The sequence below is a fragment of the Mobula hypostoma genome, chromosome 3, assembly GCF_963921235.1.
Source record: "Mobula hypostoma chromosome 3, sMobHyp1.1, whole genome shotgun sequence".
Taxonomy (NCBI): domain Eukaryota; kingdom Metazoa; phylum Chordata; class Chondrichthyes; order Myliobatiformes; family Myliobatidae; genus Mobula; species Mobula hypostoma.
In genome coordinates this window covers 165,312,707-165,329,333 of record NC_086099.1, presented here as the reverse complement: position 1 = coordinate 165,329,333, position 16,627 = coordinate 165,312,707, and the positions used below count along the sequence as shown (strand labels likewise).

The 16,627-nt window shown below is 40.4% G+C and overlaps 1 protein-coding gene across 2 annotated transcripts in view; it reads left to right on the top strand.

Moving 5' to 3' along the window:
- The window catches only part of LOC134344369 (E3 ubiquitin-protein ligase HECW1-like), a 485,729-nt gene that overhangs the window by 422,804 nt on the left and 46,298 nt on the right, over nucleotides 1–16,627 (top strand). For both annotated transcript variants that reach the window (XM_063044047.1, XM_063044048.1), the window contains one exon: nucleotides 14,479–14,577. In XM_063044047.1, coding sequence (XP_062900117.1) covers nucleotides 14,479–14,577 — 99 coding nt within the window. The remainder of the gene's footprint in view (nucleotides 1–14,478; nucleotides 14,578–16,627) is intronic.

Here is a 16,627-nt window from a genome sequence, read left to right as displayed (position 1 = left end):
GACCCAGTATTCCCCACATCCTGAGAACAAAATAATTAGCAAATAACCAATTCCTCTCTAATAGATAGAGTATACAGAAGTGATTTTTTTTCCAAGGGCAGAAATGGCTAATGCAAGGGAAAATAATTGTAACATCATTGGAGGAAAGTATGGGGGGAGGTGGATGTCAGAGGTAAGTTTTTGCACAGAGACTGGTAGATGCATGAAAAGCACTGCCAGGAGTGTTGGTCCAGACAGGTAGTTAGGGACTCTTAGATAGGCAGATGGATGAAATGTTCTTAATCTACTCTAAATTCAATCGAATCTTTCTGTGGAAGGCTATGCGTGAGGGAAGGGTTAGATCAATCTGAAAATAGGTTAAAAGATCAGCACATCATCATGGGTTGAAGGGCTGTACTGTTCCATGCTGGCCTTCCGGATCAAGCAGAGGGACAGTCAACTTTTAGATCGAGACCCTGCATCAGGGCTGAGAGTATAAAGGGAAGATAGCTAGTATAAGGGAGGGGTGAGATAGGTTGGTATGTGAATTGGTGGTTGATAGAACCAGACGGGGAATAGGAAGGGTAGGCCATGGGGATGAAACCCATATGGACAGGTGTGTGGGTAATGAGCAGATGGAAATGAGAATGGTGAACAGTGCGTCTAGGTGAACCAGTAGATGTGGGTAAGGAACACAGAGGTGTTCCTTATCCCTCTGTTCTAGGATAGCACTGTTACACTCCTGAACTCACTAGGTGTCATGTCAATCATGTAAAAAATATTCTGCTATTTGAGTTTTTCTATCAAAGATGATGGCTTCACTCCTTCCTATTATATGGCTAAGTTTGCTGACGATACGAAGATAGGTGGAGGGGCCGGTAGTGCTGAGGAAACGGGGAGTCTGCAGAGAGACTTGGATAAATTGGAAGAATGGGCAGAGAAGTGGCAAATGAAGTACAATGTTGGAAAGTGTATGGTTATGCACTTTGGCAGAAAAAATAAATGGGCAGACTATTATTTAAATGGGGAAAGAATTCAAAGTTCGGATGCAACGGGACTTGGGAGTCCTCATACAGGATACCCTTAAAGTTAACCTCCAGGTTGAATCAGTAGTGAAGAAGGCGAATGCAATGTTGGCATTCATTTCTAGAGGAATAGAGTATAGGAGCAGGGATGTGATGTTGAGGTTCTATAAGGCGCTGGTGAGACCTCACTTGGAGTACTGTGGGCAGTTTTGGTCTCCTTATTTAAGAAAGGATGTGCTGACGTTGGAGAGAATACAGAGAAGATTCACTAGAATGATTCCAGGAATGAGAGGGTTAACATATGAGGAACGTTTGTCCGCTCTTGGACTGTATTCCTTGGAGTTTAGAAGAATGAGGGGAGACCTCATAGAAACATTTCGAATGTTGAAAGGCATGGACAGAGTGGATGTGGCAAAGTTGTTTCCCATGATGGGGGAATCTAGTACGAGACGGCATGACTTAAGGATTGAAGGGCGCCTATTCAGAACAGAAATGCGAAGAAATTTTTTTAGTCAGAGGGTGGTGAATCTATGGAATTTGTTGCCATGGGCAGCAGTGGAGGCCAAGTCATTGGGTGTATTTAAGGCAGAGATTCTGAGTAGCCAGGGCATCAAAGGTTATGGTGAGAAGGCGGGGGAGTGGGACTAAATAGGAGAATGGATCAGCTCATGATAAAATGGCAGAGCAGACTCGATGGGCCGAATGGCCGGCTTCTGCTCCTTTGTCTTATGGTCTTATGGTCTTATATTCAACTGGCCAAGTTCATGCTTATTCAGCTAACTCACCAGAGTCCCCTAAAAACCCCTCCATCTCTCTCACTGCCAGACTAGTTCTGTAATTTTAACAAGTCTGTATATACTACATTAGATCCTTTAATCATTAATATCAACTGTGAATAGCTGAGACCCACCACATATTCCTGCAGCATCCAACATTCAAGCCTCCCCATCTTAAAATAATTAATTAATTCTTACTCCTAAATTTCTGTCCATTCACTAATCCTTATTCTACACCTGTATATTATCACAGGAACTGTGCCCCCTGGTTTTGTTCAATGATCGCCCACCAAAGACCTTCTGTATCTCCAAACATATTGCATCAATGATTTACCTTATCTATTTTTCTAATAATACTTTAGAAAACTTCTATCAGATTTGTCTAACATGACTTCTGGGCATAAATCTGTGCTGACTCTACCATTCCTCTTTCACTATCCACGTCCCCTGTTATCACTTTCTCGATAACAAAACATAGCATGTTCCTACTATTAATTGGTCTGCAGTTCCCTGTTTATTCTCTTTCTCTTTTATTAAGGTGGCAGAGGAAGGACATTTCCTGGAATTTGCATTATAAATCATTGCTTGCATTTATCATTACATGCCTGAATTGGGTCAAGTTCCTGCTGTATAGAGTTCTTCCACTACTGGAGATGCCTGGGTTGAGTGAGGAAGCCCCCCAATTATTGTAGTACTGTACAATCACAGAGGGCCACATGATTGGTGATAGTCCTGTTGGTTTTACGGAATGCAATGGAAGAGTACTGAAAGCATTGACTATGAATCTAAAAGTGAAACAGATTGCAAGAGGTCCTACTGTATGCAAGCACAGACAGCTTCAATTTCTGAGGAGACACAAATGAATTTGAACATTGTACATTCTTCAGTGAACATATTGTCTTCTGTCCTTAGGATGAAAGGAAACCACAAAGACTTCTGACAAACATCCAAACCCAACCCCACTTTCTGTGCCTTCACATTCCTAAACATTCAAAAACTATTTAAAAAAAACATTGAAGCAATTAACATGATAAAAATTATTTAAATTATAAGTACATTTTTAAATACTTTTGGATTATTAAAACCAGTCAATTAAAATCAGTTCATAAAATATGTATCATTTAATGCCCATCTTTGTTCCTTGCAGTCATTTCTTTTGAAATGCATGGTCCCAATGTTTCTGAATAAGGTTCAGCAGGTAGATTTTGCTGAGGGACTGCAGCAAGCTTAAGCCTTCATTCTGGACTTCCATAAGGAGTTCAACATTGTGGAGCTGTCATGAAATCACTAAGTAAAAGTAATTTCCACATTGATACAGGTGTATGCAGGAATCCCTGACCTACTGGCACTCATATCAAGAAATGACATCTGGTCAGCATAGAAACACTGGGATTTCCAAGCAAATTCCATCCCATAATGGTTTCAAGCCTCCCATTATTTAACCGGAGGAAATTGTCCCTCCTCCAGAACTGAGACAAGCAGCATGATAACATAGAGGGTGTGAATGGTTCAGTGGAGGTGACTGAGAGCTTGATCTGGGTCTAATGAGCTTGAATATGGAACCAGCCACTGTGAAAACACTAACTACAATGCAGGGATGGGTTGAAATTATGGACAGAAAACCTAGAAGTGTGACATACAGTTGTGCCATCTCTGGTACACAAGCAATGCCATGAAGGCCTAAAGCTGACTTATGCTTTCATCCCTTCTCTCACCTTTTAAATTGTTGGGTTTTCTATGAATCAAGAAACCCAGCAGAAGGTATAAAAACAAAAATGATATTAAATGAAGCAATGCTACCTCATTGGGAGATTTTAAAATGTTTGATCAGGAAAACTCCCCCTTTCCACGCCTTCATTTAAAGCAGGTGGGTTTGAGATGTGACTGTGTATAAAATGCATCCTCCTAACAGTAACATGCAGAAACTTGTTTTTGTTCTTTAACCAGGGTGTAGACTGTGCAGTTGCTTTAGGTAGATTGGTGCTAAACTTGAAACAAAAGCAAATCTAAGTGGAATTCATTTCTATGGAAATGATGAAAGGTTGTTGCATTTTACTGGAAAATATCAATTGTTTAAGTACAACAATCTACAATAGGATTTTACAGTTCTACTTTTTTATTTATAAATTATAAGATTCCTTGCCACACAGGAGCATGCCAGCAGTTCCAAGCAGAGCTGGCAATCTATCATAGGAAAATACAGACCGTGATATAAATTGTAACTGTACTTGAGTTAGATAACAAGCATCACAGCATGTATATTCCCAAATGTGTATGTGTAATGGTTTTGATTTATTTTTCTTCCTTTTCTAAAGGAATTCCAGAAGTTACAGTTCAGCATAAGTAGCCCCTCAGTTACCGATGGGGCAGCAGTGGCAATCGGAGAAATATGGAATCCACGCTGAGCTCATAAAACATTTATATTTGTTAGGCTTGACTAGACTCATACTATATATGTATTGAGATAGTTTTCTTCTAACAGTTTGTTGCTGCGAGAATTGCACTTCAAAACAAGCATTTATATGTATTTAAATGTGTTCAACAGCCACTCTTTGTTGCCAATATAGAAACAGCTGTACAGCCAGCACAATATGTCCACTGTTAGAAAATGGCTTTCAGCCACAACACTTTTCTAAAAGTAGCTTACAATTAGATTTCAGCCTGATAACATCTAAATTAGAAAGTATATTTTCATTCCTTCTTAAAGGGGCTACCTATTGAATTAAAGGGAGTGCAGCACGATCATTTGATCTGGTTCACTGTTCTGCCTTACCAGGCATTTTGCTGAGGAGATGTTTAATTCCTACTGAATATTCAATAGATACTGTTTTTCCTGTCTCTGTCTTCTCCCTTCCCTGCCTACTCAAAATAAAATCCATATCCAAGAAAGGTTTCCTTTGGAAACTCAGCCAAAAGGCTATCAAAATTTGGGAATCGAGCTTAATAAATTGGCAAAGTTTTAATTGTAATTTAGGATTTCCCATTATCTGATGTCAATTCTGATTATAGCATACTGCAGGAAATAATGAATGGTCAAACCGGAGACACTTAATAAATTTCTACAAGTCCGAAACAAATGGTTACTGTGGTGGTACCACCTTGAACTTCATTCACGCCCAAGATCAAAATATTGCACATTTTCAGGGGTGCATATGGGCCATCCAGGAGCAAAGCCTGGCATAAGATATCCATGGGGAAAGGGCCAGCAGTTTTCATCATAGAGCATGACCTAGACTTGGACTGATTATCGGGCAAGTGGTATGGGTAAGGAAGGTGGAGATTAGGGCTTTGTAGAATTGCTGGGATATGAGAAACAGATTAGTGTACAGTTTGGTCTAAAGAGAATGCTAGGTGAGAGGTAATGGAGGGAGAGAGAAATGAGTGGGAGGGTCAGAGCCTGAAAAGGATAGATGATCCTACTGGCCAAGTGGTTGGAGGCAGGTGTAAGTATCAGAACCTAGACAGAATCGCATATTGTGGAGCATTGGGAGAGATGGAGATCAAGGAGGACACTGTGAATGGGGTGCTGTTTCAATAGGGCCAATTAAAGTATTGGAGAGGCATTATCACATCTTATTCCATGGCAAGTATTTTCTCATTTGTCTTGTCCCAATGTAGAGTGATAGAGATGTACTTTATGGAACAGGCCCTTCGGTTCATCTCATCCATGCTGACCAAGATGCCTTCTTGAGCTAATTCATTTGCCTGCAATTATCCCATATCCCTCTAAACCAGGGGTCTTATCTTGGGTTCCCTGAATAGATTCCAGGGGGTCTGTGAACTTGGATGGGAAAAAAAATTACATCTTTACTTTCACAAACATCTGACTGAAATTTAACATTTCCTTCAATAAAGAATGTAGACAACAAACCACAGTGGTATTAGCGGTACCTGTGACTTTACCAACAATAGAAACCACAGATATTTTCATGTCATATATTGTTACCAATATCTCAAAATATCATTTACAGAATGCTCATCACTACTTCAGAATTATGGTAGTTATTAGACACCACTAGATTGAAAATAATCGCAGCTCGTTCAACGTAGCTGGCCAATTATTGGGCAGCCCTGTGATTGGAAGTCCAACGTGACACGCATGTTGCTTTGTCAAAGATCACCCCACATTTAATGTTTGTGTTCAAGCTAAGCAACAATAGCTTTTACAGTGATAGACCTTTAAAAAATAAAATATAATTTTAACTTGCCTATATTTTAAATGTATATAATCTTATTTAATGCATTAATAAGGAAGCACATATATTACTATACCACAAATGTGTTTTTTAATATTTTGATAACTATATTTCAATATAATTGATTTATTTTGTAATCCAATGTACTTTATTTTATATATTTAAATGCATTATTTTGAGAAGGGGTTCATAGGCGTCACTAGACTGTTAAAAATTGTAACCACCTATACCATTTCCTCAGGCAACTGATTCAATGTTCCCACCACTTTCTTCATGAAAAATTTGCCTCTCAGGTCACCTTTAAATTTTTCCTTCCCACCTTAAACCAATGCCCTCTATCCTGGGAAAAAGACTGACTATCCAAATTATCTTTGCCCCCTCCCCCAAGATTTAATAAACCTCCATAATGCCACCACTCAGCCTCCTTCACTCCAGGAAAAACTGCTCCAGCCTCTCCTGTCTCTCCTTAGTTCTCCAGTGCTGGCAACATCCTCATGAATCTTTTCCACGCCATCTCTAGCTGAATCACATCCTTCCTATAGTCCGGTGACCAAAACTACGCACATTATTCCATGTGTAGACTCACCAACATCTTGTACAGCTGTAACATGACATGCCAGTTCTTGTACTCAGCGACCCATCCTATGAAGACAAGCACGTCATGTATTAAATTTCTATTACTGTCCACCTTGGAGTCATAGTAACAAGCCTAGGTCTTCTTTTAAAATAGTTAACTCTAGTTTGCTTGATATTTTTCCCATTTTGTTCATTATAATATATTCAATCCAACTATTATTCTCAGTTTTAAAACTCTACCCCATAAATAATGGTAATCAAAAAACTGCAGATGAAAACAAAAACTCTTTCCTATTTCTGAGAGTCTTCAGTGTGAAATGTTAATTCTGTTTCTTCCTAGATGCTCCTTAATCTACTGTTCTTTGCCTTAAATGTAGTGCATTTCTTTTGCCAAACTACTTATTATCTTCATTTCGGTCATTTAAAATGATGGCATTTCAGAATAATTAAAAAATGGAGGCCTATGTAGGAGGGAAGGGTTAGATCGAATTTCGAGTGGGTAAAAAGGTGGGCACAACATTCTGTATTCTATTTCCACGGATCAAAAAGGGACCAATTCATCCACTATCCCTGTGTTAACTCATTAAAATAACTAATTAGGGTCACTGCTTCTCTTTTATCCCTCAATCATTTGAATGTTCCTTTCAATAACATGCCCTACCACCTTTAACAATCCCTGTTGAATCTTCATTTACCACCCTTTCCAAAAGGGAACTCCTGATTCTTGTCCTCTCATTTTATTCCTCTAATGGCATCATCTCTGATCATTTTAATTTCCCAACTTAATCATTTTATCATTTGTGTTTCCCCATTGTACTAAAATATTTAGTGTTCACGCACACAGCCCGCACAATTTTCGCCTGCTTCTGCTCTAATGCCTTCATCAAAATGGTCGATTTGCTTTTATTTGTACCAAGTAAATCTTTCTATCCTTTCTATTCTGCCAGTTAGTTGGGGGAGTAATCTGGTGTTGCCAGCAATGAAATTCAATTCCCAAGCCTGAACCCTAATCTTCTAAATCATTTTTTAACTTAAACCCCTATTTAATCAGTTGCATGTCATTTTGATATTGGAGACACAGCAAAAATGCAGCCCGGAATCTGAAGCTACAAACAATCCACTGGATTGTCTCACTAAATTGAGCTGAGTTGAGTTGAGCAGTATCTGTAGAGGGAAAGGAATTGTTGACGTTTTGGGTTGAAACCTTGCATCAGGATTCATAAAGACGGCTAGTATAAAGAGAAATTGGGGGAGTGTGAGGCGAGAGTTCAAGACGACTGGTGGATTGAGGAAGGGTGGAAGGTAACAGACGTTTTTCCAGGTAGGGGAGGGAGTGGGAGTAGAGTTGGGAGATAGTGGCAAGATGGAGAGGGTCAAAGAGAGAGAGGGAAAAAAATGAGAGTTAATTGGAACAAGATAGGCGAGGAGTGTGTGAAGGCTAAAAACAGGCTCCGAAGGGAGATGAGCTGAAAGATAAACTGTACCAGTGCTGGACTTTGATAAGTAAGCAGTATGATAATGGAGGGTGAATGGCAGATGGAACCAAAGCCAGACAGGGAAGTGGGGATGCATTTGGTAAACATTGTCTGTAGTGGATGGATGATGGAGACTGAGGACGGGGAATCATCGAGAGAAAGGGGACAAAAATGGAAGGATCAGAAGGAGAGGGATAAACAACCCACTGGAGGGGAGGGTTACCTAAAGCTGAAAAACTCAACATTAATGCCATTAGTTGTAGACTACCCAGGTGGAATGTGAGGTGTTGTACAAGATAGTTTGCATTGGCCTTCATCCTGACGGTAGAGAAACATAGAAACATAGAAAATAGGTGCAGGAGTAGGCCATTCGGCCCTTCGAGCCTGCACCGCCATTCAGTATGATCATGGCTGATCATCCAACTCAGAACCCTGTACCAGCCTTCCCTCCATACCCCCTGATCCCTTTAGCCACAAGGGCCATATCTAACTCCCTCTTAAATATAGCCAATGAACTGGCCTCAACTGTTTCCTGTGGCAGAGAATTCCACAGATTCACCACTCTCTGTGTGAAGAAGTTTTTCCTCATCTCGGTCCTAAAAGGCTTCCCCTTTATCCTCAAACTGTGACCCCTCATTCTGGACTTCCCCATCATCGGGAACAATCTTCCTGCATCTAGCCTGTCCAATCCCTTTACGATTTTATACGTTTCAATCAGATCCCCCCTCAATCTTCTAAATTCCGAGTATAAGCCTAGTTCATCCAGTCTTTCATCATATGAAAGTCCTGCCATCCCAGGAATCAATCTGGTGAACCTTCTTTGTACTCCCTCTATGACAAGGATGTCTTTCCTCAGATTAGGGGACCAAAACTGCACACAATACTCCAGGTGTGGTCTCACCAAGGCCTTGTACAACTGCAGTAGTACCTCCCTGCTCCTGTACTCGAATCCTCTTGCTATAAATGCCAGCATACCATTCGCCTTTTTCACCACCTGCTGTACCTGCATGCCCACTTTCAATGACTGGTGTATAATGACACCCAGGTCTCGTTGCACCTCCCCTTTTCCTAATCGGCCACCATTCAGATAATAATCTGTTTTCCTGTTTTTGCCACCAAGGTGGATAACCTCACATTTATCCACATTAAATTGCCAAGGCCAGGGATAGATAGGTGATTGTGGGAAGGAGAAGGGGAAATGAAACAGCATGCAACTAAGGGCTAAGGATGCTCGCTGAGGGCCAAATGCAGGTACAAAATGGACATCCTATTGATTTGGTCTTACCAATGTAAAGGAACCCACATCAGGAGCACCAAACACAGTAGATAAGATTGAGAAGATGCACCTGAACCTTTGTCTCAACTGGAAGAACTGATGTGGTCCCTGGATTGTAGTGAGGGAGGGGATGTAAGGACAAGTGCTACATCTCTTGTGACTGACTGTAGGCAAAACGTACTAGGAGTCATGGAGGGATGGGTGGAGTGGGGTGGTGTCGTGTTGGGCCAGTGGTTGGGAGGCCATGCCGGGCTGCAGGTCGGTAGGCCATGCTGGGCCAGCAGTTGGGAAGCCGCGCTGGACCGGTGGTCAGAAAGCCGTGGGTTGTTGGACCAAGGCTACGGGTTGGTGGTCACTCTGCAAAGAAGGACTAAGTTCAAACTGTCGTTCTTCTCGATGCTGACACAGGATGTTTTCGAATTTCCAAGACATATGTGATTATCAGTGTGGACTGTAGTTTATATTGTCTCCTTCAGTTTTCTGTGTTTTCTTTCTTGTTGCCATTTTCTGGGAGTGCAATACGTTACTTTTTGTGTGAGGGAGGGGTTGGAGATTTGGAGGCTGATGTTCCTGTTGGTGTTTTTCTGCGTGGGCCACCTGTTTGTTTTTTCATTTGTGAGAGAGAGGGTTGGGGGTTTGATATTGTCACTGCTTTTTTGAGTGGGAAGGGCTTGGGGGTTAGGGGTTTGATGTTCTGACTGCTGTTTTCCGGGCGGGCGATCTTCTAGTTTTGGTGTGAGGGAGTCGTTGTGGGGGGGGGAGGGGAATTCATGCGGGGGGGGCGTTGATCTCTTTTCTTTCAATGATTTCCAGTTTTTCTGTATTTCTCGAGAAGATGAATCTCAGAGGTGTATTCTGTGTACATACTTTGATAATAAAATGAACCTTGAACTTTTGAGTCAGGGAGGGATGGGTGGGGTGAGATGATTAGACCAGGGAGTCACAGTATTCCTTCCTTGCAATATATTTTCCATAAAGTGTTTAAACCTGACCTGCTGAGAGAAGAGAGTTTTCTAAACCATTTCCTTTTCCTGTAAAGTATATTAGAATAATTTACAATTGAGCAATATAAACATAAATTATTTTCCTGTAATTTGTTGCTCTTAATTATTTAATTAGCATTCTCTATTGTATAACTAACCATATTGCTTATCCCACTCCTTACACATCACCCAACAATCTCCTTATCAGTGGTGCCAGTATTATTTTATGTCCCTATCCATAAACAGATAAAGTTTCAAGTTATATTTTACAGTATTAACTGGTGTGAATATTCCTCTTTTTTCCATTCCTTCCTGCCATGACCCCAACATTCAAATGATGATCCTTTTCATGCTGACACTCTCTACTCCCCATCACCCAATTGTCACCCTATCTCTCAGACTCTCCCTCAAAAAGACATCTTACCCTTTCTTGGATTCCCTCCACCTTCTCCCAAGGCATTGGGGTTCTGAGGAGCAAATACTCTGAACTAAGTACTTGCGGCATAGCTTAACGTTTCCTCAATCTAAAACTCTGCAGCACTGGTAAAAGCTTGCAAAGTTTGCTCTCTTTTCTTCTATCTTTATTGACAAGTCCTTTGCAATACAATTTTTAAAAATCTCACAGAAGATAGAAATTTACAGCACATTACAGGCTCCTCGGCCCATACTGTTGTGCCGACCATGTAATCTGTCTAGAATTTCCCGACGGCATAGCCCTCTATTTTTCTATGCTCCATGTACCTATCTATGAGCATGATCCAGATACTCATAATAATTTATTATAAACTACTGACATCTTTTACAAAGATGTCTCTCACATTTTGTTTTGCTATGAGGATTGAATTGCTGTGGAATAATTATTCATCATCTATTAGTCACAGTGCTGTGCTGTTTGAGCTGTTTCTCAGGTACACTGAAGACAACATTACACAATGTTAAACATGTCACTCAGGGTGGGGAACTTGGAATGATTATGAATAATGAACTACTGATAATTGCAGAAAGGGTGGATGGGTGCATGAATCAACCACAAAAGGATTTTGTTCTTTCTTTTCCTTTTATATCGAGTGTGGTATAACTGTAATACATTGGTAAAAGTGATCATAGTAAGTCAGAAAAACAAGTAAAATGCACTCCTGAATTTTGGGGAGAAAGTTTTGAAACTACTTTGTTGATAATATAGAGAAAATTGAAGAAACTATCTCTGCAGGATACCGTTTGCAATTAGTGGTGCAAGCATTCCTGGCAGTGTATTAACATCCAATAAAATGATGAGATGCATTCTTCTGCTGATGAGTAAGAACCATGACAAAACTCAGATCAAGCAATTTGAAAGCTGGTTCTTGGATATAAAAGATATGAAGTAAAAGTCACATTCCTCATTATGACCTGTAGGAACTGCATCAATTAGGATTAAGCTAACTAGTACCACTAATTACTTCTGGTTCTAGATTCCAGATTTGTGTTGGACACGTGGCCAAGTGGTTAAGGTGTTTGTCTAGTGATCTGAAGGTCACTAGTTCGAGCCTCAGCTGTGGTAGTGTGTTTGTGTCTTTGAGCAAGGCACTTAACCACACATTGCTCTAGGGTCTGTGCGAGGAGTGGCACCCCACACAGACTTCCAATCTGCCCTTGTAAGGCATGAAAATGCCCGATGCAAGCCTCTCATGGTCTGAGTCGACATTCGCTCCCTCCCCTAGATTCCAGCAACTGAGCCTGTCTTCAGACCACCAATCATCAACGTATAGTGGCGTAGTACTGGCGTGTAATGATGTCTTCAAATTAGACTACAAACATTGATAAAATGCCATTTCTTTAATATCTTACCAATCATACTATGTGTAAACCTTGCCTTTAAAAGAGTGAAAGTGTCCAAATAAAGAAAGTGAATTATTTACTCACAATGCTTGTTCCATTATTTTAATGTTTTCCAGTTGGTCAAACCTCCCTTCTGAAAAATTTCTTTCTATATATTTGGAATTGGTTTATTATTATTGTCACATGCCACAAGTGAAAAGCTTGTCTTGCATACAGATCAAATCTTTACACATTATATTGAGGTAAAACGAGGTAAAATAATAGCACTTTATAGAATAAAGTGCAAGAGCTACAGAGAATGTGTACTGCAGGTAAATGCAAAATCATTACAAGATAAATTATGAGGTCAAGAGTCCATCTTATCATGCTAGGGAACCATTCAATAGTCTCGAAACAGTGGGACAGAAGCTGTCCTTGAGCCTGGTGGTACATGTTTTCAAGCTTTTGTATCTTCTGCCTGGTAGGAGAGGAGAGGAGAGCGAATATTTGGGGTGGGTGGGGTCTTTGATTATGCTGGCCAATTTACTGAAGCAGCAAGAAGTATAGACAGACCCGGTGGAGAGGAGGCTGGTTCCAAAGCTGTGCTGAGCTGTGTATGCAAACCTCTGCAGTTTCTTGCTGCCACGTGCAAAGCAATTGCCATATTAAACCGTTATGCATCCTGATAGGATGCTTTCTGTGGTGCATCAGTTAAAGTTGGTAAGGCTGATAGGGTCATGCCAGATTTCTTTAGCCTCCTGAGGAAGTGGAGGCACTGATGAGCTTTCTTGGCCTTGGATTCTATGTGGTTAGACTACAATAGACTCTTGGTGATAGTCACTCCTAGGAGCTTGAAGTTCTCAACCCCCTCAACCTCAACACCATTAAGATAGGCAGGAGCACGTGCACTGTACCCCTTCCTGAGGTCCATGACCAGCTCTTTGGCATTGAGGGAAAGGTTGTCATCACCCTATATTACTAAGCTCTCCATTTCCTTCATGTACTCTGACTCGTTGTTATTTGAGATACCATCCACAATGATGATAAGTCATATCTCAAATAACAATGAGATAGGGTTAAAGCTGCACATTTACTAGTCTTTTATTATCAACTGGTGTGCAGAAGAATTGGTGTTTTAACCCTTATCTTTATGAACAGCAATAAGAAGGATAACATTTTTCAGTTAATGCAGGATTTAAATTTGAAACATCGATAATTCCTCAGTCCCCAGTCCTCTCCAGAGATGCTACTCAGTCTGTCGAGTTCCACCAGCAGATTCTTTGTTGTTCCATATTACAGCAAATTCAGTCTCTTGTGTCTCTGTCTAACATTTTTCAGGATCTTTCTGAATTTTACATACTCAGCGATACCAATATTTTAACTAGATATTCACTAAAATTCAGAAGTTGGATTTTTCTTTTAAATATTACAGTCCAGTCATTCCAGTTTGCTCTGTATGCTTATGTCCAGCTACTTGCTCAGTTCCAGTAACTAAATCTGAAGTGTATCAATTTCAATGGTTTTATTTAGCTTGGAGAACAATCAAAGAAGAACATTTCAGAAATAGGGCTAAGTGTTGGGACCACTTCCCTATTGCACATATTTGTGCAATAAGAGTCTTACATGAGACAATGTGAGCTTGCCACCATGTATCCATTCCATTGTTTTACCTTCCATCTTTCCTCCTCTGTAATCATAGACTAATTAAAACTCTTAAATCTGAAACCTAACTCAATAGTCTGTTCACACAAACCCCTGAGCTCACTGACCTCCATCAGTTCCCAGGCTAGAAACACTTTGATTTTAAAACTCACATCTTTACTTTCATTTCCTTACAAAGTTTCACTCTTTCGTCTCCTTGTAGTCTTACAGCTCTCTGAAAGGTCTCTGTTCCTCCAATTCTACTTTCTTGTACATCTACTGTATAAATCACTCTGAATTGGCATTGTTCTTCATCTTGCTGGGCCATAAGCCCTGGAATTCTTTTCTGAAGCCCCTCTGGCTCCCTGGATGTCTCCTATGCGGCTCAATATTTGTTAAATGTTCCGCAAAATTCCTTGGACTATATAGACATTTAGCAGTTATTTTATCCCATGTATTTTTTAATGTTACATGGCAGCTGTTTTCAGGAAAACCAGATGGAAAGTAAATCAGCTTTTGTCATCTTGGTACTGATTTTTTGCTCAAGTGTACTGCTCCTACAAGGGTTATTAAACTGTTCATTATTGCACTGCTCAGTATTGATGACTGGATGTAAACCATCTTCCATAACAGGGGAGTGTTCCAATTTAGATATTTTTCAGGTTGTAAGAGGCATAAATGAATAACCTAACATTAACAAATGCAGCTTTAAATGGTTCCTTAATAACCTCACAGTGGTTACTCTTCCTTTCAGGTTCCGATTCAGTGGTCGTATTCTGGGCCTTGCCCTAATTCACCAGTACCTGTTGGATGCCTTCTTCACTCGGCCCTTCTATAAGGCACTACTACGGCTGTAAGTGTAGAACTCTGCAAGCCTCTGCACAAATTTGGTGGATTCATGTATCATAACTGTTTAGATATAGCTTCAAAAGCAATATCATTCTAATATACTTTGGAATGAGGTTCTGAGGCCATTTTATGTAATTTTAGCCCTTTAATAAATGTTTTATTAGCTTTAAATCGTAAACTTTCCTCTGGTTGAGGCTAACCAGAATCCCACAGCATGTAAAATCAAAAGCTAACATTGCAGACCCTACAGTTGTCAGTCAGCTTTGTTCCTCAGTTTTATCCATGGAGTTCCCTCGATCCATAATGTTTTGCTGGGCTATGTCATTGAATATTGTAAAGAATTCCAATTGCTCAATGGTTTTTATGAAAAACAGTTACAATTGTAGCTTCGCAAGAGTTTGATATGGTAAAGATAGTAAGAACTTTCCCTTAAATTTCCATCATGTTACAGGGGTGTTGGACTATTATAATATCACTTTCAACAACTAAATGGAAAAATCTGTATGATTTTAACAAACAAAGCCTTGAAGACTCAGGATTATAATCCATGGTAGTTTAACAAATTGCCTGCATTGAAGTATTTTGGATTCTTAAACTATTCAAACAATGTTTTAAAAGTGAGTGGATGTTAATGAATACATTATCATAGAAGACATAGAACAGAGATGAATGTGAAAGAACAATGATATCTGGGTTTTCTTGTACTTGAGTAATAATTATTACAATATGCTTTTGCCAAAATTGTATTTTGCTGAGAACAGAATAAAGCACAGTCAATGGCAATTTGGATAAATTAAACAAGTCCTCACTTTGAAGATTACTAAACCTCTAGTTTCAAAAATGTGTGACAGTGAAAGTGTAGTTAAATAACTAATCCACTACATAACAGTAAGCCATTAAGACTTTAAAACTTAAAAAAAATCATCTGGCCAGTTGATTCTGAGCCATTTAGTTATAGACGACCAAAGAGACAATGTCTCCTCAGAACCGAAAATCTGGTAAATGTGGTGCACAGTACTTTTTCCTTACTTATACATTTTGTAACTATTATCATACCCAGCTTTATTTTTTTTGGTCCACCAAAATAGCCATTCTTATTCAGTCAGACAACGAATGTCACAATAGGCTGTGTTGAACCAGTGTAGAAAAGATTTATGAGGACAAACACAAGATGCTGGAAATCCAGAGTGACTCACACAAAATGCTGGAGGAACTCAGCAGGTCAGACAGCATCTATGGAAAGGAATAGAAAATCTACATTTTGGGCCAGTATTCTTCATCAGGACTGGGAAGGAAGGGGAAGAAGCCAGTGTAGAAAGTGGAGGGAGGGGAAGGAGTAAAAACTAGGTGATTGGTGAAGCCAGGAGTGGAGGAGGTAGGTGGGTGGGGGAGGAGGTGATAAGTGGTTAACATTGAGGGCTGAAGAAGAAGGAATCTGATAGGAGAGGAGGGGGGACCATGCGAGAAAGGGCACCAGAGGGAGGTGATAGGCAGGTAAGGAGAAGAGAAGAGGTAAGAGGGGAGCCAAAATAGGGAATGGAAGAAGAGAGAAGAGGGAGGGGAATGAAATTACCTGAAGTTAGAGAAATCAATATTCATGCTCCAAACATCCCTTCCAGGTGAAGCAATACTTCACCTGTGAGTATGTCAGGGTCATCTGCTGTATCTGGTAAACCCAGTCTGGCCTCCTCTTCGTCAATGAAACCGACGTAGATGAGGGACCGCTTTGTCAAACACCTTTGCTCCATCCGCAATAAGCAGGATTTCCTGGTGGCCAAACATTTTAATTCCAATCCCAGTTCCCATTCCAACATGTTTGTCCATGGCCTCCTCTACTGGCACCATCAGGCCACTCTTAAGTTGAAGGAGCAGCACCTCATATTCCATCTGGGTAGCCTCCAAGCTGATGGCATGAACATGGATATCTCTAACTTCCTTTTCCACCTAACACCCCCCAGCATCTCACTTCATCCTCCCTCCCCACCCACCTACCTTCCCCCTCATCTGGCTTCTAGCTTGCACTTCTTCCCCTCCCCCAACATTCTTATTCTGGC